Raw genomic sequence first — 20946 nt, 5'->3', positions numbered from 1 at the left:
GGTCCCCTACTTATACCTCTGTACTCCTTTATTCTCTTTCTCCTTTCTTATGCCAAATTGAGGCTGGTCTGTCTGGGTGACGCCAGCTTTCGCAAGAGTAGTTTACACTTGCAAAGGAGAGAAACAATAAGTGTTGACTACTGGACATTTCTTTTATCAGGGTAAATATTTTCCCACCTAGGATGTTGGGGTGTGTGCATCACACTATTTAGTAGGGGCTAAGAGCCATGTCTGTCACAGGGCCTCTGCCTGCTGTGAGCTTAATCTTCGTATCTGTTCCCAGAGGCACATTGTAGCAGCACACCAGTGCTTTCACAGCTTCAAAGGCTGTACTGGAATATATGTTAAATGCCCTGTTCCTGCTTCCTCCTGTGTTTCCAGCAATGCTGGTCTGGGGGGGGGGGGGCTGTCTGTCTGGCTACACTTGCCTCTATATAAATCCATGGTACGCCCACATCTTGAATATTGTGTGCAGATGTGGTCGGCCCATCTCAAAAAAGATACATTGCAATTGGAAAAGGTTCAGAAAAGGGCAAAAAAACCCGGACTAGGAGTATGAAACAGCTTCTGTATGAGGAGAGATATGTAAGACTGGGACTTTTCAGCTTGGAAAAGAGACAAGAGGGCATATGAGAGAGGTCTATAAAAGCATGTCTGCTGTGGAGAAAGTAAAGAAGGAAGTGTTATTTACTCCTTCTCAGAACACAAGGACTAGGAATCACCCAATCAAATTAATAGGCAGCAGGTTTATAAGAAACAAAAGGAAGTATTTCTTCACACAACGCACAGTCAACCTGGGGAACTCCTTGCCAGAGGACGTTGTGAAGGCCAAGATTATAATAGGGTTACAATAGGGATGGTGTCCCTAACTTCTGTTTGTCATAAGCTGTGAATGGGTGACAGGAGATGAATCACTTCATGATTCCCTGTTCTGTTCATTCCCTCTGGGACACCTGGTGCTGGTCACTGTCAGAAGACGGGACACTGGGCTAGATGACCTTTGGTCTGTCCCAGTGTGGCCATTCTGAAATACTAGGGAATCTAATGAGTCCAGTGCAATGGGAGGGAGTAGGAAAATCCCTGGGTGTGGAGAACACTGGGAAATTAGAAACTATCATTCACAAGCAACAGACTCTAAATAGTCTAGAAAAGCAGAATGTGAAAAATAAGAATCGGGGTCATGTGACTTCAGGAATGAGGGACTCAAAAAACCAAGTCTGCAGAGAAGGTAGATTGTGGTTAGTGCACATGGGGATGGGGGAAGCAACTCTCCAGGTCTCAAGGATTTTCACCAGCAACCGAGGCCATTGTCCCATGCACGGGGCAATCCGGAGCAGTGTAATCCTGGCTGAGTTTCAATGTTCTGCTGCTGGAGCTCCCTTGTCCCAGCCAGCATTCAAGGTCTGTGTGATCAGTAACCCTGGACCAGCCGCTCTGACCCCAGCAGCCTGCTTCTTACACCCCAAGCACTTTCTGGTCTGGGTGGAAAGGCTCAGGGTTTGAGAGAAGGCCAGGGGTAGGAAGCTTCTGCTCGTTATGCTGGACCTAACCCCCCGTTTTACTTGTGCAAACAGGAGATATTTGACACTGTGCGATTCTGCTCCTGTGCTCTCTTCCCACAGCGTTCTGCAGCAGGGGAGGGTCTCTGGTCGTGTGTGTGTCACTGGCATGCTGGGGTGATGCTGGAACAGGACAGAGCAGAGGTGGCATTGTGGGGGTGGCGTGAACCTCATCTCTTCCGTTCCCCTTCCAAGAACCGAGGGGACAGGAATCCTTACCCAGCGAGGTCACAGTCTCATAGGTCTCCTGCATGACGTCTCTGGAGAGGGCTCTCTGAGCGGGGTCCAGCAGAGCCCACTCTTCCCTGGTGAAATACACAGCCACCTCCTCGAAGGTCACCGGCCCGTGAAAGAGCCAGAGCCCCACACTCAGGACCTGCTGCCCCACTCACAGCCCCACTATTCGTGGGGGAGAGGAGCCAATCAAACGAATCTCTGGGTGGACCGCAGTCAACAGAGTCCCACCCCCACCCCGCTCAGAGCACCCAGGAAACACCAGGGTGAGGGGGCGAAGAGACACCCCTCCTCTCTCCCAGCAGATCCATCACACACCTACTAGCCACAGACTGATACCGGAGATGCTGCCCCAAGCAGGGTCTAGGGAGAGATCTCTTGTAGGAAGCCCAACACCCTCCTCCTTGTGAGAAGCTGGATATGAGGCAGGAGAATCTCCCCTAAGCCTGACTGGTGGCTTCCCCCTTCAATTTCAAGGCACCCGCTGGTTAGTTGGGTCAGGCTCCAGCACTAGGAATCTGGTCCTTTTTCCCAACCCCATCTACGTGGGTTATTTTCTGTTCACCAAATTGGAGCATTTCCACCTCCGAACCTCATGGGTCTGTTCCAAGAACGTAGACCACTTTTTAAACAACTCCAGGCAGGTCTGCCACCCTCTGGCCTCCTCCCTTTCTCCACCCTGTGCATTTCCTGCCCCGCTCCAACCTCCAAACCAGACGGTGCAAACCTTCCCCTCTCCCGTGTATTTGCTGTCCCTCTCCCTCCTGCAGGAACAGATCAGAACCCCCCCAATAATCCCTACCTGAGCTGGCTCCGCTGCAGCCATGTCGCTCCTCTGTCCCATGGGAGGACGGGATGAACCAAAACGAAACGTGATCGTCGTTCTGCAGCCTGGCCGGGCGAGAAGGGCCGTTGTGGAGGTTTGGGAACGGGCATTAGTTCATTTCACATCACGCTTCCCCCAGCCTCTTTCCCTGCAGAGTGAGATCTGAGATTCTGCCGTACTGAGAAAATGCTAAAAGAAAAGGAGTACTTGTGGGACCTTAGAGACTAACCAATTTATCTGAGCATGAGCTTTCATGAGCTACAGCTCACTTCATCGGATGCATACCGTGGAAACTGCAGAAGACATTATATACACAGAGACCATGAAACAATACCCCCTCCCACCCCACTGTCCTGCTGGTAATAGCTTATCCAAAGTGATCATCAAGTTGGGCCATTTCCAGCACAAATCCAGGTTTTCTCACCCTCCGCCCCCAACACAAATTCACTCTCCTGCTGGTGATAGCCCATCCAAAGTGACAACTCTCTACTCAATCTCTGGATTACAGCAGAGACCTGGCCCCTCCTGCCAGGCTAAGCCCACAGACACACTTTTAACCTCCTTTCTCCCACCCGCATCCCAAAACAAAGTCTCTGAACGCAATCCTAGAAAAAAGCAGAACCAAAGGAGTCCCTTTCGAGGACGTTTTTGGAAAGCGTAGGGGACAATTTCCTGGCGCAAGTGCTAGAGGAGCCAACTGGGGGGGCGCTTTTCTTGACCTGCTGCTCACAAACCGGGTATAATTAGTGGGGGAAGCAAAAGTGGATGGGAATCTGGGAGGCAGTGACCATGAGTTGGTTGAGTTCAGGATCCTGACGCAGGGAAGAAAGGTAAGCAGCAGGATACGGACCCTGGACTTCAGGAAAGCAGACTTCGACTCCCTCAGGGAACGGATGGCCAGGATCCCCTGGGGTACTAACTTGAAGGGGAAAGGAGTCCAGGAGAGCTGGCTGTATTTCAAGGAATCCCTGTTGAGGTTACAGGGACAAACCATCCCGATGAGTCGAAAGAATAGTAAATATGGCAGGCGACCAGCTTGGCTTAATGGTGAAATCCTAGCGGATCTTAAACATAAAAAAGAAGCTTACAAGAAGTGGAAGGTTGGACATATGACCAGGGAAGAGTATAAAAATATTGCTCGGGCATGTAGGAATGTTATCAGGAGGGCCAAATCGCACCTGGAGCTGCAGCTAGCCAGAGATGTCAAGAGTAACAAGAAGGGTTTCTTCAGGTATGTTGGCAACAAGAAGAAAGCCAAGGAATGTGTGGGCCCCTTACTGAATGAGGGAGGCAACCTAGTGACAGAGAATGTGGAAAAAGCTAATGTACTCAATGCTTTTTTTTGCTTTTGTTTTCACTAACAAGGTCAGCTCCCAGACTGCTGCGCTGGGCATCACAAAATGCGGAAGAGATGGCCAGCCCTCTGTGGAGATAGAGGCGGTTAGGGACTATTTAGAAAAGCTGGACGTGCACAAGTCCATGGGGCCGGACGAGTTGCATCCGAGAGTGCTGAAGGAATTGGCGGCTGTGATTGCAGAGCCACTGGCCATTATCTTTGGAAACTCGTGGCGAACCGGGGAAGTCCCGGGTGACTGGAAAAAGGCTAATGTAGTGCCAATCTTTAAAAAAGGGAAGAAGGAAGATCCTGGGAACTACAGGCCAGTCAGCCTCACCTCAGTCCCTGGAAAAATCATGGAGCAGCTCCTCAAAGAATCAATCCTGAAGCACTTGCATGAGAGGAAAGTGATCAGGAACAGCCAGCATGGATTCACCAAGGGAAGGTCGTGCCTGACTAATCTAATCGCCTTTTATGATGAGATTACTGGTTCTGTGGATGAAGGGAAAGCAGTGGATGTATTGTTTCTTGACTTAAGCAAAGCTTTTGACACGGTCTCCCATAGTATTCTTGTCAGCAAGTTAAGGAAGTATGGGCTGGATGAATGCACTATAAGGTGGGTAGAAAGCTGGCTAGATTGTCGGGCTCAACGGGTAGTGATCAATGGCTCCATGTCTAGCTGGCAGCCGGTATCAAGTGGAGTGCCCCAAGGGTCGGTCCTGGGGCCGGTTTTATTCAATATCTTCATAAATGATCTGGAGGATGGTGTGGATTGCACTCTCAGCAAATTTGCGGATGATACTAAACTGGGAGGAGTGGTAGATACGCTGGAGGGGAGGGATAGGATACAGAAGGACCTAGACCAATTGGAAGATTGGGCCAAAAGGAATCTGATGAGGTTCAATAAGGATAAGTGCAGGGTCCTGCACTTAGGACGGAAGAACCCAATGCACAGCTACAGACTAGGGACCGAATGGCTAGGCAGCAGTTCTGCGGAAAAGGACCTAGGGGTGACAGTGGACGAGAAGATAGATATGAGTCAGCAGTCTGCCCTTGTTGCCAAGAAGGCCAATGGCATTTTGGGATGTATAAGTAGGGGCATAGCGAGCAGATCGAGGGACGTGATCGTTCCCCTCTATTCGACATTGGTGAGGCCTCATCTGGAGTACTGTGTCCAGTTTTGGGCCCCACACTTCAAGAAGGATGTGGATAAATTGGAGAGAGTCCAGCGAAGGGCAACAAAAATGATTAGGGGACTGGGACACATGAGTTATGAGGAGAGGCTGAGGGAGCTGGGATTGTTTAGCCTGCAGAAGAGAAGAATGAGGGGGGATTTGATAGCTGCTTTCAACTACCTGAAAGGGGGTTCCAAAGAGGATGGCTCTAGACTGTTCTCAATGGTAGCAGATGACAGAACGAGGAGTAATGGTCTCAAGTTGCAGTGGGGGAGGTTTAGATTGGATATTAGGAAAAACTTTTTCACTAAGAGGGTGGTGAAACACTGGAATGCGTTACCTAGGGAGGTGGTAGAATCTCCTTCCTTAGAGGTTTTTAAGGTCAGGCTTGACAAAGCCCTGGCTGGGATGATTTAACTGGGAATTGGTCCTGCTTTGAGCAGGGGGTTGGACTAGATGACCTTCTGGGGTCCCTTCCAACCCTGATATTCTATGATTCTATGATTCCCTCTGACACTGACCCCATGACAGCCACACCCCAGCAGGAGGGACATGGAGTCAGGAACTGGGTTTTCCTCCGTCTCATCCTCATCTTGTCCACAGGAAAGTGATTCTCCCCACAGTGCAGTAATACATCTGTCTGGGCAGATGAGAGAGCTGGAAATCTCTTTCAAAACTCTTTTATCCCACGGACCCTGTCAGTCTCTATCTCCTTTTCCCTGTGCCCTCTCCATGCCTGTCTGCTAGGAAACTCTCATTCCTGGGTTGTTTGCTCCCCCATGGCTGGATTTGCTCCTGCAAATGGCAGGAGAAATGGGGTGGGGGGCTGTTTGTGTAGAGTCATTTTATAGTCCTTCACTGCCTGCCTGGGATTTCCCCATTGCCTGCCTAGGACCCCCACCTGCCCTCCACCAGGATCTGCCAGCCCATTTGCCTGGGACCCCTTCCTCCTCCCAGCAGGACCCCCTGACGCTTTACAGGAGGACCCCTCACTCTGCGCCAGGGACCGCCCCACCACAGCGCTGTGCACTGGGCATGGCAATGGTCCCAGGAGCCAGCTGGGCAATCCCAGACAGAGCCCCTGGCACAGCACCAGGCAGCATCTAATCCCCTGCCCCACCTGCCCAAGAGACCCCCACCCCCACTGGTCTGCAGCCAACAGACCCCCAGCCATACCCACCTCCAGGACCCATAGCCTTAGGGCTGGGCACATCAGAGCTATCCCCCAAAACCCCAAACCCTCCAGAACCCACCAACCTGACTAGGGTCCCCCCTGCCCAGCCACCCAGAGGCCTCCCCCTACCACAATGTCCCTTCAGCTCCCGCTGCAATCTCCCCACACAGACATGCACCCCCCAGCAACAGTGTTCCCTCACAGTGTCTGACAAATGGACAGAAAGTTATCACCACCCCCTGCTGGCCAGTGACACAGGCAGGGGGAGCCCGGGGGGACGCCTCTTTAACAGGAGAAGGGAAGCCATGGAGGGCCAAAATAAGTAAGACATTTCCATACTCTGTCACTAGCAAATAATGGCCACCGTGGATCCACCCCAGAGTTGGCTACAGCTTTCCACTGCCGGAAGCCCCCCCTCATGGAGACCTTTTGTCATGGGGTTTGGGATACTTCTGGACCCACGCTGCACTCAGAGGGACCTCCTCATCCTGTGCCAGCTGGAGAAAAGAAAAGGGTCCAGCCAACTCGACCTATTCGACATTGGTGAGGCCTCTATTCGACATTGGTGAGGCCTCATCTGGAGTACTGTGTCCAGTTTTGGGCCCCACACTACAAGAAGGATGTGGATAAATTGGAGAGCGTCCAGCGAAGGGCAACAAAAATGATTAGGGGTCTGGGACACATGAGTTATGAGGAGAGGCTGAGGGAGCTGGGATTGTTTAGCCTGCAGAAGAGAAGAATGAGGGGGGATTTGATAGGTGCTTTCAACTCCCTGAAAGGGGGTTCCAAAGAGGATGGCTCTAGACTGTTCTCAATGGTAGCAGATGACAGAACGAGGAGTAATGGTCTCAAGTTGTAGTGGGGGAGGTTTAGATTGGATATTCGGAAAAACTTTTTCACTAAGAGGGTGGTGAAACACTGGAATGCATTACCTAGGGAGGTGGTAGAATCTCCTTCCTTAGAGGTTTTTAAGGCCAGGCTTGACAAAGCCCTGGCTGGGATGATTTAATTGGGGATGGGTCCTGCTTCGAGCAGGGGGTTAGACTAGATGACCTTCTGGGGTCCCTTCCAACCCTGATATTCTATGATTCTATGAACTCTCCTGTTACCAACTGGGATCCACCCATCCCCCAAACAGGGGGAGGCCCCTGGCTTTGATGGGTATTGAATAGATGGCTAGTCTCTTTTATCAGCAAACATTTTTAACAGAGAGAAAGGAGGGAACAAATGATTCTCAAAGGAGAAGGAAAGATGATCATTGTTGCAGGGGGGTTAATTTCCCAACCAGGATGGAGAAGCTCTCAGGGCGACAGGTTCCCCCCAAAGAAGGACAAGTTGCTAGGATTTAGAGACATGGGGAACAGCCCCAAACTCGAGAGTATTTTTAATTGACATTTGATAATGACATCGTAAGAGGGAAACCTGAGATTTGAGATCAGTGTTCAGAAATGAAAGAGAAAGGTTGGAAATCTGAGGGATTTTGGATCCATTTATGCAAATTATAGAGAGGAAAGTGGAAAATGAGAGGGATTTTATAGCAGTTGTTGATAGGAGGTTGTCACGGAGTCCCTGGGCGATGCTCTGGAACTGCTCCCTACGAAGCCAGGCAGGACTCTGGGGCAGTCGCCTTTCTGTGAGCAGCCTGTCTTCAGGACACACGGCTCACCCAGCTTCCACCTTCCTGGGTCTGACCTCGGAGCCTTCAGCCTCCTCTGCCCCTCCGTCCGCTTCTCACAGCGAGTCCGCTCAGGCAGGGCTCCTGGGGAAGCCAGAGGGTCCTGCACCCCAACTCCGCAGTCAGACGGGACTCTCAGCCCGAAAGCGAGCTCACTGCTTTCCTCACAGCATCAGAGCCAGGCTGAGCCCCTTCTCCAGTGTGCAAGGAGGGCGGGGAGCATCTCTCTGTCCCACCCAACTCCTAGGGTCTGGTTAAAGTCAGGCAGATAGCTTGAGCCTCGCCGCTCCTCCCTGCTGCCAGCCAGGTCATCTGCATTTTCACTGACCATTTCCCTCTCCACCGATTGGTTCCCCGGATTCAAACCCTTGGCAGTTACAGGAGTAAGGCCTGGATCCTGTCCCAAAGAGACACAGTCACCCCATAACAGGGTCTTGCAGCTGGTGTCCTGGAGAACCCTAACGACCAGCCAGCCCCACCCCTCCTGGGTCTGCACAGGGATCTGGGCCATAGGCAGGGCGAGGGGCTTCGTCCCTGGGACCCTCACCCAGCTCACACAGCCCCTCAGCCTCTGAGGCTGCACCACCCAGGGTCTGACACCAATTCTCTCTGTCCCAGGATCTCGCCACCCCAGGAATGTCTCCCCATTCACCATCACCTTCTGCTCCCACTGGAGGTCCGAGGGGCCTGGCCCAAGGAAACTCCACACAGACATATAGGTTGGGACCAGAAGTGGGAGCCTGTCCACCTCCCCACCCATCTGGCTGACCGAGTCTATGGCCTTGGGACCCAGCAAGGGAGCTAGACACTGGGGCTTTTCCGCAGGGTCCCCTGGTTCAAATCTCCAGCCTGCTCAAAGGCAGTGAGGTGGGCATCCACATCCCCCCCCTCCTTAACCAGGGGCAGCAATTTAGTCTCGAGGTTCCCTGCGGAACTGGCCCCCCGGGGTCTATCCCCACTCACCCCTGGGGGGTCCCCTAGGCCTCTCCACTCCCCCATCACCAGTTCATGCTGCTGCTGCTTCTGCAGCTCTTTCTCGGGCTCTCGCTGTCTCCCCACGGTCCTCTTGCTCTCTCGGACTCAGCTCCAATCCTGTCCGACTCCGTTTCCCGGATGGGGAACCCGATCGTGAAGACCCTCGTCTGGTCGGGGACAGGAGTCTTGGCGATGCCTGGCCACCACTCCAGCTGCTCCCAGATCCTGCTATAGCCCCATTTCGGGTCAGGAATCTGTCCCTTAGAGCGGTCATCCTCCTCCAGCTGCACGATTAACTGTGCTTCGGTGAACTTTCCAACGCTCAACCCTCTCTTTCTGCACAGGGTTACAATGTCCTTCTTCAGGAGACGGTGACAGGCCCTCACTCCGCCCTTCCCAAGTTGTGGACTCACAGGCCTGTGTGCTCTCAGCTCCCCACGGTTTCCAGGGAGAACCCCTAGTGTGCCAGCCCTTCTCGAGGTCACCCCCTCTTTGTCAGGGTCGAGCGGCAGACTCCTCCGTCCCTGGGACCGCTCGCTGCAATCCCCAGGGGAACCCTGTTACTGCAAAAGTCCTTCTCTCTGGTCACACACTTCCAGGGGTTAACCGCCCCCTGAAACTGTCTCTCTCTGAATCTTCAGCACGCCTGGTCCCCGTCAATCCCCCTTTGTTTTCCTGCTCCCCAGTCACTTACTGCAGGAAGCGCTGTCCACGGGGTGCAGTACATCCCACCCCTGCCACCAGTTGTCACGGAGTCCCTGAGCGATGCTCTGGAGCTGCTCCCCATGAAGCCAGGCAGGACTCTGGGGCAGTCGCCTTTCCGTGAGCAGCCTGTCTTCAGGACACACAGCTCACCCAGCTTCCACCTTCCTGGGTCTGACCTCGGACCATTCAGCATCCTCTGCCCCTCCATGCCCTTCCCACAGCGAGTCCGCTCAGGCAGGGCTCCTGGGGAAGCCAGAGGGTCCTGCACCCCAACTCCGCAATCAGACGGGACTCTCAGCCAGCCAGTAAAACAGAGGTTTATTAGATGACAGGAACATGGTCTAAAACAGAGCTTGCAGGTGCAGAGAACAGGACCCCTCAGCTGGGTCCATTTTGGGGGGGGGGCAGTGAGCCAGACAACCACGTCTGCACTTCACTCCAACTCCCTCCAGCCCCTCCTCCTCTGGGCTTTGTTCCTTTCCCGGGCCAGGAGGTCACCGGATTCCTTTGTTCTCCAACCCTTTAGCTCTCACCTTGCAGGGGGGAAGGGCCCAGGCCATCAGTGGCCAGGAAACAGGGTGTCGGCCATTCTCTGTGTCCAGACTCCTGCACACACCTGCCCTCTAGGGCTCTGCAATGATCATACACCCTTATCCCACCACCTAGATACTTAAGAACTGCCTAGGGGAAACTAAGGCACCCCCACACTATTCAGAGGAAACATTAAGAACAGTTCCACTTTGTCACAGAGGTAAATGCTGAGTGTATTTCCCACCACTATTTGGTCAATGAATAGAAATGGGCAACATTGGCAAACGTTTTAGATCCATATTCAGGAATCTGAGAAAAGGTGTAAATCTGAGATTTTCGTCGTAATTTATAATTACGGAGACAGGGAAAGCTCTCAGGGGCATATTCAATTAGAACTAGACAACTAGAGTAAAAGTGGGGCAAACTTTTTTATCAATCTTTGAGACGTACAGAGAAAACGTGTCACAAACTACGCAACTGAGAACATGGGATAAACGCCAAGACCGGGGGGGATTTTATGTGGCTATTAAAGAACTAGCTGGAAAAGGGGGACCGTTTGTCATATAAAATCCAGCCTGTCCAAAACATAAACAGAGAGTGATCTTCGTCGTCCCCCGGGCCCCGGTCACCTGGGCAGCAGGGAGCCCTCTGAGGGGCTGACTGAAGGGGGCGGGGGGGGGGAGCTGGAGGGCTCCCTGGGGGAGGAGAGGGGGCGGTAGTGGGGGATGGGCAGGTGGGGGGCAGGTGGGGGCTGGGGGCAACGGTGCGGCAGTTGGGGGCATCAAGTGGGACTGGGAAGCCGGGATCGGGGGCAGCCCCATGGGGGACACGTCCCCTCCCTTCCCCGCCCCGGCAGAGACCCGGCGTCTCCTCCCACCCCCACGCCGGGGCAGCCAGGTTGGGGGATGGCTCCGGGCTCCAACTTCCCACCGACATCAGGACAAATCGCTGCAGATAAAACGGGGGGGGGGGGGAGGGAAATCCCGCCCCCCCACCACGGGAGGGGAGTTTCAATGGACAAGTGAGGAGGAGGGAGAGACGGGGGGAGGGGGGGGATCAGGGAGACCAGAGAGCGGATCAATGGGGGGGTGGGGGGGAGTTTACAACCAGGTGGGAGCTACCGAGAGGGAAAAGGGGAAAACTGCGGGGGCATTTGTGCCCGTGGGGGGGAGGGGATCCAATTAACTCCCCCGCCGCCCCCCACTTCCCCCCCGGGAATTTCCTGGCTGCACAGAGACAATTCAACCCCCACCCCCCGCAACTCCGGCTTCTCCCCCCAACACCCCCCAAGGGACCCCGCCCGCCGGGCCCCAGTCTCTGCCCCCCCCAATCCCAGCCGTGCTGGGGGCAGAGAGTCACTTTCCTGCCCCCCCACCAGCGCTCCCCCCCCCGCGGGGTCTCCCACTCACCGGGTCGGGGGCGGGCAGAGCCGGGGCTGGTCCCAGCTGGACAAAGCCCCCCCCGGCCGGGCACGGGGGGGTTAATGACGGGCCCCCCCAGCACAGACCCCGGAGCGGAGCCGCAGCTGCTCCTCCGAGAGACCCGACACGAGGCAGCGCCTGGGGGCGGGGCCTGGAGCAGACCGGGGGCGGGGCAGCGCCTGGGGGCGGGGCCTGGAGCAGACCGGGGGCGGGGCAGCGTCTGGGGGCGGAGCCCGGAGCAGACCAGGCGCTGCCTCGTGTCGGATCTGTAGGAGGAGCAGCTGCGGCTCCCCTCCGGGGTCTGTGCGGGGTGGGGCCCGTCATTAACGCCCCCGTGCTCCGGTGAGTGGGAGACCCCGGTGGGGGAGCGCTGGGCGGGGGGGGCAGGAAAGTGACTCTCTGCCCCCCACCTGCCCATCCCCCACTGCCGCCCCCTCCCCGCCCCCAGGGAGCCCTCCAGCGCCCCCCCCCCGCCCCCTTCAGTCAGCCCCTCAGAGGGCTCCCTGCTGCCCAGGTGAACGGGGGCCGTGGGGGGGGGACCATCACTTTCTGCTTATGTATTGGACAGGCTGGATTTTATATCACAAACGGTCCCCCCTTTTCCAGCTAGTTCTTTAATAGCCACATAAAAGCCCCCCCGGTCTTGGCGTTTATCCCATGTTCTCAGTTGCGTAGTTTGTGACACGTTTTCTCTGTACGTCTCAAAGATTGATAAAAAAGTTTGCCCCACTTTTACTCTAGTTGTCTACTTCTAATTGAATATGCCCCTGAGAGCTTTCCCTGTCTCTGTAATTATAAATTACGACGAAAATCTCAGATTTACACCGTTTCTCAGATTCCTGAATATGGATCTCAAAGGTTTGCCAACGTTGCCCATTTCCGCTCTATTCATTGACCAAATAGTGGTGGGAAATACACTCAGCTTTTACCTCCAATCAACAACTGCTATAAAATCCCTCTCATTTTCCACTTTCCTCTCTATAATTTGCATAAATGGATCCAAAATCCCTCAGATTTCCACCCTTTCTCTTTCATTTCTGAACACTGATCACAAATCTCAGGTTTCCCTCTTACGATGTCATGATCAAATGTCAATTAAAAATCCTCTTGAATTAGGGGCTCTTCCCCATGTCTCTAAATCCCAGCAACTTGTCCTTCCTTGGGGGGAACCTGTCACCCTGAGTCCTTCTCCATCCTGGTTGGGAAATTAACCCCCCTGCAACAATGATCATCTTTCCCTCTCCTTTGAGAATCATTTGTTCCCTCCTTTCTCTCTGTTAAAAATGTTTGCTGATAAAAGAGACTAGCCATATATTCAATACCCATCAAAGCCAGGGGCCTCCCCCTCTTTGGGGGATGGGTGGTTCCCAGTTGGTAACAGGAGAGTTGGCTGGACCCTTTTCTTTTCTCCAGCTGGCACGGGATGAGGAGGTTCCTCTGAGTGCAGCGTGGTCCAGAAGTATCCCAAACCCCATGACAAAGGGTCTCCGTGAGGGAGGGCTTCCCGCAGTGCAAAGCTGTAGCCAACTCTGGGGTGGATCCACGGTGGCCATTATTTGCGAGTGACAGAGTATGGAAATGTCTTACTTATTTTGGCCCTCCATGGCTTCCCTTCTCCTGTTAAAGAGGCGTCCCCCCGGGCTCCCTCTGCCTGTGTGACTGGCCAGCAGGGGGTGGTGATAACTTTCTATCCACTTGTCAGACACTGTGAGGGAACACTGTTGCTGGGGGGGGGGGCAGGTGTCTGTGTGGGGAGATTGCAGCGGGAGCTGAAGGGGCATTGTGGTAGGGTGAGGCCTCTGGGTGGCTGGGCAGGGGGGACCCTAGTCAGGTTGGTGGGTTCTGGAGGGTTTGGGGTTTCGGGGAGTAGTTCTGATGTGCCCAGCCCTAAGGCTATGGGTCCTGGAGGTGGGTATGGCTGGGGGCCTGTTGGCTGCAGACCAGTGGGGGTGGGGGTCTCTTGGGCAGGTGGGGCAGGGGATTAGACACTGCCTGGTGCTGTGCCAGGGGCTCTGTCTGGGATTGCCCAGCTGGCTCCTGGGACCATTGCCATGCCCAGTGCAGAGAGCTGTGGTGGGGCGGTCCCTGGTGCAGAGTGAGGAGTCCTCCTGTAAAGCGTCAGGGGGTCCTGCTGAGAGGAGGAGGGGGTCCCAGGCAAATGGCCTGGCAGATCCTGGTGGAGGGCAGGTGGGGGTCCTAGGCAGACAATGGGGAAATCCCAGGCAGGCAGTGAAGGACTATAAAATGACTCTACAGTAACAGCCCCCAACCCCATTTCTCCTGCCATTTGCAGGAGCAAATCCAGCCATGGGGGAGCAAACAACCCAGGAATGAGAGTTTCTGAGCAGACAGGCATGGAGAGGGCACAGGGAAAAGGAGAGAGAGAGACTGACAGGGTCCGTGGGATAAGAGTTTTGAAAGAGATTTCCAGCTCCCTCATCTGCCCAGACAGATGTATTACTGCACTGTGGGGAGAATCACTTTCCTGTGGACGAGATGAGGATCAGAGAGAGGAAAACCCAGTTCCTGACTCCATGTCCCTCCTGCTGGGGTGTGGCTGTCATGGGGTCAGTGTCAGAGGGAATCCTCGAAAGGGACTCCTTTGGTTCTGCTTTTTTCTGGGATTGCGTTCAGAGACTTTGTTTTGGGATGCGGGAGGGAGAAAGGAGGTTAAAAGTGTGTCTGTGGGCCTAGCCTGGCAGGAGGGCCCAGGTCTCTGCTGTAATCCAGAGATTGAGCATTTTCTCAGTACGGCAGAATCTCGGATCTCGCTCTGCAGGGAAAGAGCCCGGGGGAAGCGTGATGTGAAATGAACTAATGCCCGTTCCTAAACTTCTGCAACAGCCCTTCTTGCCCGGCCAGGTTGCAGAAAGACGCTCATGTTTCTTTCCGGTTCATCCCGTCCTCCCATGGGACAAGGCAGCGACATGGCTGCAGAGGAGCCAGCTCAGGTAGGGATTATTGTGGGGGGTTCTGATCTGTTCCTGCAGGAGGGAGAGGGACAGGAAATACACGGGAGAGGGGAAGGTTTGCACCGTCTGGTTTGGAGGTTGGAGTGGGGCAGGAAATGCACAGGGTGGAGAAAGGGAGGAGGCCAGGGGGTGGCAGACCTGCTGGGAGTTGTTTAATAAGTGGCCTAGATTCTAGGAAGAGACCCATGAGGTTCGGAGGTGGAAATGCTCCAATCTGGTGAACAGAAAATAACCTACCTAGATGGGGCTGGGAAAAAGGACCAGACTCGTAGTGCTGGAGCCTGACCCAACTAACCAGCGGGTGCCTTGAAATACGAAGGGGGAAGCCACCAGTCAGGCTTAGGGGAGATTCCCCTGCTTCATATCCAGCTCTAGGAGTGGCTAAGTCATTATGCAAGGTAACCTATTTCCCCTTGTTTTTTCCTGCCCCCCCATCCCCCCGACGTTCTTGTTAAACCCTGGATTTGTGCTGGAAATGGGCCACCTTGATTATCATACACATTGTAAGGAGAGTGATCACTTTAGATAAGCTATTATCAGCAGGAGAGTGGGGTGGGAGGAGGTATTTTTTTCATGATTTGTGTGTATATAAAAAGCTCTTCTACACTTTCCACAGTTTGCATCCGATGAAGTGAGCTGTAGCTCACGAAAGCTTATGCTCAAATAAATTGGATAGTCTCTAAGGTGCCACAAGTCCTCCTTTTCTTTTCACAAGGAGGAGGGTGTTGGGCTTCCTACAAGAGATCTCTCCCTAGACCCTGCTCGGGGCAGCATCTCCGGTATCAGTCTGTGGCTAGTAGGTGTGTGATGGATCTGCTGGGAGAGAGGAGGGGTGTCTCTTCGCCCCCTCACCCTGGTATTTCCTGGGTGCTCTGAGTGGGGTGGGGGTGGGACTCTGTTGGCTGCGGTCCACCCAGAGTTTCCGTTTGATTGTCTCCTCTCCCCCACGAATAGTGGGGCTGTGAGTGGGGCAGCAGGTCCTGAGTGTGGGGCTCTGGCTCTTTCAGGGGCCGGTGACCTTCGAGGAGGTAGCTGTGTATTTCACCAGGGAAGAGTGGGCTCTGCTGGACCCCGCTCAGAGAGCCCTCTACAGAGACGTCATGCAGGAGACCTATGAGAATGTGACCTCGCTGGGTAAGGGTTCCTGTCCCCTTGGTTCTTGGAAGGGGAACGGAAGTGATGAGGTTCACGCCACCCCCACAATGCCACCTCTGCTCTGTCCTGTTCCAGCATCACCCCAGCATGCCAGTGACACACACACGACCAGAGACCCTCCCCTGCTGCTGAACGCTGTGGGAAGAGAGCACAGGAGCAGAATCGCACAGTGTCAAATATCTCCTGTTTGCACAAGTAAAACGGGAGGTTAGGTCCAGCATAACGAACAGAAGCTTCCTACCCCTGGCCTTCTCTCAAACCCTGAGCCTTTCCACCCAGACCAGAATGTGCTTGGCGTGTAAGAAGCAGCCTGCTGGGGTCAGATGGGCTGGTCCAGGGTTACTGATCACACAGACCTTGAATGCTGGCTGGGGGAATCCAGACAAGGGAGCTCCAGCAGCAGAACATTGAAACTCAGCCAGGATTACAGATGACACAACTCCTCACTGCTCCGGATTGCCCCGTGCATGGGACAATGGCCTCGGTTGCTGGTGAAAATCCTTGAGACCTGGAGAGTTGCTCCCCCATCCGCATGTGCACTAGCCACAATCTACCTTCTCTGCAGACTTGGTTTTTTGAGTCCCTCATTCCTGAAGTCACATGACCCCGATTCTTATTTTTCACATTCTGCTTTTCTAGACTATTTAGAGTCTGTTGCTTCTGAATGATAGTTTCTAATTTCCCAGTGTTCTCCACAGCCAGGGATTTTCCTACTCCCTCCCATTGCACTGGACTCACTAGGTTCCCTGGTATTTCAGAATGGCCACACTGGGACAGACCAAAGGTCCATCTAGCCCAGTGTCCTGTCTTCCAACAGTGACCAGCGCCGGGTGTCCCAGAGGGAATGAACAGAACAGGGAATCATGAAGTGATTGATCTCCTGTCACCCATTCACAGCTTATGACAAACAGAAGTTAGGGACACCATCCCTGCCCATCCTGGCTAATAACCATTCACGGACCTGTCCTCAATAGATTTCTCATGGTGTTTTTTGTTTTTTTTTTTGTAACCCTATTATAATCTTGTCCTTCACAACGTCCTCTGGCAAGGAGTTCCCCAGGTTGACTGTGCATTGTGTGAAGAAATACTTCCTTTTGTTTCTTATAAACCTGCTGCCTATTAATTTGATTGGGTGATTCCTAGTCCTTGTGTTCTGAGAAGGAGTAAATGACACGTCCTTATTTACTTTCTCCACGGCAGTTTTGATTTTATAGACCTCTCTCATATCCCCCCTTTGTCTCTTTTCCAAGCTGAATAGTCTCGGTCTTTTTAATCTTTCCCCGTACAGAAGAGTTTCATACCTGTAATCATTTGGGTTGCCCTTTTCTGAACCTTTTCCAATTCCAATATATCTTTTTTTGAGATGGGGCAACCACATCTGCAGGCAGTATTCGAGATGTGGGTGTACCATGGGTTTATATAGAGGCGATAGGATATTTTCTGTCTTCTTATCTATCCATTTCAGAATGATTCCCAACATTCTCTTTGCTTTTTGCCTGCCGTGGCACACTGTGTTGATGTTTTCAGAAAACTGTGCCCAGTGACTCCAAGATCCCTCTGTTGAGTGGAAACAGCTCATTTAGAGCCCATCATTTTATATGTGTAGTTGGGATTTTGTTTTTCAATGGGCTGCAATATGGTGCTATCCTGACACCTAGTCCTGCTGAGATCCTGCATTCAGTGATATCCCTGCCCTTCCTGTTCCCGTTCTCATAAAAGAAGAAGAGCATCCAAATGCGTGTTTACCTTCATTCCCTCAGCGGTCCTCATGGGAATCCCTGATCGGTTCCAAAGTGCATTAAAACCTTTCTTAAAGGGTTACCTCTTGGTGGTTATCAGGTCCTGTGAGTTTGTAGCCCAGAAAGACCCCCCTCAGTCAGCTCAAACTCAGCTGTTTATCCCCAAAAGTCTGTCGTCTTCAGTCTTCTGAATGAGGGGAAATCCGTCACTACCCCTTTCTGCGTTGGGTAAAGCTTCAAAAGGTGGAGCTCTGCATAACCAGCCTTGAGATCTGGCATTCATCACCCTGTAGCGATACCAGCTTGCACAGGAAACCCATCCCGCAGCCCTTCCTGGTTTCATGTGGCGCATCTCGGCATCATAGTCTGTGAAGAATTCATGCTTTCAAGGGCTGGCTTAGATTTACAGATAACAGTCATAATTAGGGCAAGAGTTTGCAGGCAATGAAAAGAGAGTAATTGACAAACGTGAGCAATATTTAATCCTTTAAAGCCTGAAAGTGCCTTGGGGGGAGGGGACAGGAGCCGGCTGTGTGGGGGCGGTGGGGCTCAGATACTGGGCATTGAGAGCCTAGAGCCAGCTGTGCGCTGGAGAGACGGGGCATGGACCAGCTGTGTGCAGGGAGATGAGCAGGGGAGAGGTGCTGTGGACACGGCCGCGAGCAGCTGTGAGTGCCGTCCTCTCTGCAGCATGATGAGAGAGCCTGGCGTCCCACTGCCGATCCCAGACTTGTATGAGGAGGGAAGAAATTGGCAGCAAGTCTCAACCGCAGCCAGCCTGTGCCCTGGGGAGGAGACGGGTGTCTCCAGGGAGAAATCTGGGGGATTGTGACCCTGCATGCCCCACCCACCCTCTGATCAGCAATTCCGGATATTAACGGTGATTCCAGAAACAAAGAGTAATTTTGGGAAAAAATGCAGTCCTAGCGACAATTTCCGGAAAACACTGGCCCTGGTTGTAACATTAAATCCGATAGTCTCAAGATCTAGGCCTGTGTTGATTAGATCTGTCACTCTGCCTTCACGGAGTTCACTCTGCTGGTGGGTTGTACCCCTTCCCCCATTCTGTGTCTGCCTTGTCTATTTAGATTGTAACTTCTTCAGGACACGGGCCATCAACGCTTCTCGGTTTGTACTGTGCCAAGCAAAATGAGGACCCACTGTTAGTTGGCCCTTAGGCAGTAAGGTAATGAATATGATTTATCATAATCATCTCCTGGCACTTTGAGCCAAGGAAGCCGGCCTTGGGACGTTACTACTTAAAAGTGAGCTGGGTTTAAAAGCATGGAATATTCTTTGTGACAAGTATCCCACAAATTCCACTGACCTCCCTTGTTTTCTTTGCCTTGAGCAGGGTTTCCAGTTTCCAGAACTGATGTGATCTCGCAGCTGGAACGAGGGGAGGAGTCGTGCGTCCCAGACCTTCATGGTTCTGAGAAAAAAGTGCTCCCGAGAGCTGCCTTCATAGGTGAGGCATTGGTTAAACCAACCCCAAAACTGTCGGTGAATACAGGAAACATTTGGGATGCCCTACAAAGAGCTTGTGAGCTCTCCAAGTTCAGGATTGTTCCCTGCAGATGTGGAATCGTTAGGCAGAGGTCACTCATGGCTTCCCACCTATCCTGACTGACAACTGGCAGCAGGTCCCTCCCCAATCTCGCTGTCCCCTGAGATTTCTTCTGAGATACGGACCCAGAACTGATCCCTTCCTTTCTCTCCTCTGGGGAAGGTTGAAGGGAAAATCAGCTCCTGATAGGTTTGATCTGTCCTGTACATGTTTTCGTTCCTTCATCCCTTTTTCCATTCTTCTCTCTGAGATTTCCTTTCTCTCTGGCGCAGGCAGAGACTTACGTCTGGATTCTCTCGGTCTCCCGTCAGGTGTTGGGATGGTGAGTGAAAACGAGGAGGAACCCCAGCAGGAAGACGCTGAGCGAGTAGAAGCCCATGGGATGTTGTCAGGAAGGTCCAAAGGGAATGATTCTGGGAGCTGTGCACGCCCAGAAAAAACAAAAGCCTGTGAGAGTCAGCAGAGGCCAGAGGAAAACTTCGGTAGCCAGTCAGACCTTATTACACGTGAGAGAATGAACTTGGAAGGAACACGGTACACATGCCTCGAGTGTGGGAAAAGCTTCAAAGGGAGCTCGGACCTTCTCACACATCAGAGAATCCACACGGGTGAGAAACCTTACGCATGCTGTGTGTGTGGGAAATGCTTCAAGCAGAGCTCGCATCTCATTGCACATAAGAGAATCCACACGGGTGAGAAACCTTATGGATGCCCTGAGTGTGGGAAACACTTCAAGCAGAGCTCAAACCTTATTACACATCGGAAAATCCACACGGGTGAGAAACCTTATGGATGCCCTGAGTGTGGGAAACACTTCAAGCGGAGCTCACAACTTATTACACATCGGAAAATCCACACGGGTGAGAAACCTTACGGATGCCCTGAGTGTGGGAAACACTTCAAGCAGAGCTCACACCTTATTACACATCGGAAAATCCACACGGGTGAGAAACCTTATGGATGCCCTGAGTGTGGGAAGCACTTCATTGACAGTTCATCCCTCCTCTCACATCAGCGAATCCACACAGGGGAGAGGCCCTACACATGCTCTGAGTGTGGGAAAAGATTCAATCACAGCTCTACCCTAATCACACATCAGAGAACGCACACAGGAGAGACCCCCTACATGTGCTCTGAGTGCGGGAAAAGCTTTAATCGGAGCTCTGTACTGACCACACATAGAAGAATCCACACGGGTGAGAAACCTTACGGATGCCCTGAGTGTGGGAAACACTTCAAGCGGAGCTCACAACTTATTACACATCGGAAAATCCACACGGGTGAGAAACCTTATGGATGCTCTGAGTGTGGGAAACGCTTCAATCGGAGCTCATACCTTATCATACATCGGCGAATCCATATGGGTGAGAAACCGTATGGATGCCGTGAGTGTGGCAAACACTTCAATCAAAGCTCAGCCCTTATCACACATCAGCGAATCCACACAGGAGAGAGGCCCTACACGTGCTCTGAGTGTGGGAAACGCTTCAATCGGAGCTCAACCCTTATTAGACATCAGAAAATCCACATGGGAGTGATCTGTAACAAATGCCTTGACTAGGGCTGGCCAAAGGTATTTTTTTCTTTTAAATCACATTTGCTAATTCCCACTTAGTGATCTGTGCCCCATCTTCACCGTGGTTACTCAGCTCCCCCAGATGAGTTGCCTGCTTCTGCTTTTTGCAGCTCACCCTTCTTTGGGGTCAGTCCTGTGATGTTTTCTATCAACTCCTTTCCTTTTGAGTCGAAGGAGCGTGTGTCCCTCCAGCCAGGAATGTTCATCAGCTCCAGGTGGGGGAGAGAGGTTTGTTCCCAACAAGCTACACTGAGGCAAAAACTACCCGTGCCATACATCCACTAGGACTGTACATGGCGTTGGCTGCTCAAGTTAGTGATCTTGGT

General features: G+C 52.9%; 1 protein-coding gene across 1 annotated transcript; it reads left to right on the top strand.

Moving 5' to 3' along the window:
* Window positions 1-14520: 14520 nt before the first annotated feature.
* LOC140904599 (uncharacterized) lies at window positions 14521-20605 on the top strand. The gene is made up of 4 exons (XM_078851049.1): window positions 14521-14562; window positions 15591-15717; window positions 18832-18945; window positions 19356-20605. Exons 1-4 carry the CDS (start codon window positions 14521-14523, stop codon window positions 20603-20605), a joined length of 1533 nt encoding a protein of 510 aa, XP_078707175.1.
* The last annotated feature ends 341 nt before the right edge of the window (window positions 20606-20946 follow it).

This window comes from Lepidochelys kempii, unplaced genomic scaffold (assembly GCF_965140285.1).
Source record: "Lepidochelys kempii isolate rLepKem1 unplaced genomic scaffold, rLepKem1.hap1 scaffold_246, whole genome shotgun sequence".
In the NCBI taxonomy this organism is placed as follows: Eukaryota; Metazoa; Chordata; order Testudines; family Cheloniidae; genus Lepidochelys; species Lepidochelys kempii.
Note: the sequence above shows the minus strand (reverse complement) of the source record. Positions and strands in the feature narration are given on the sequence as shown.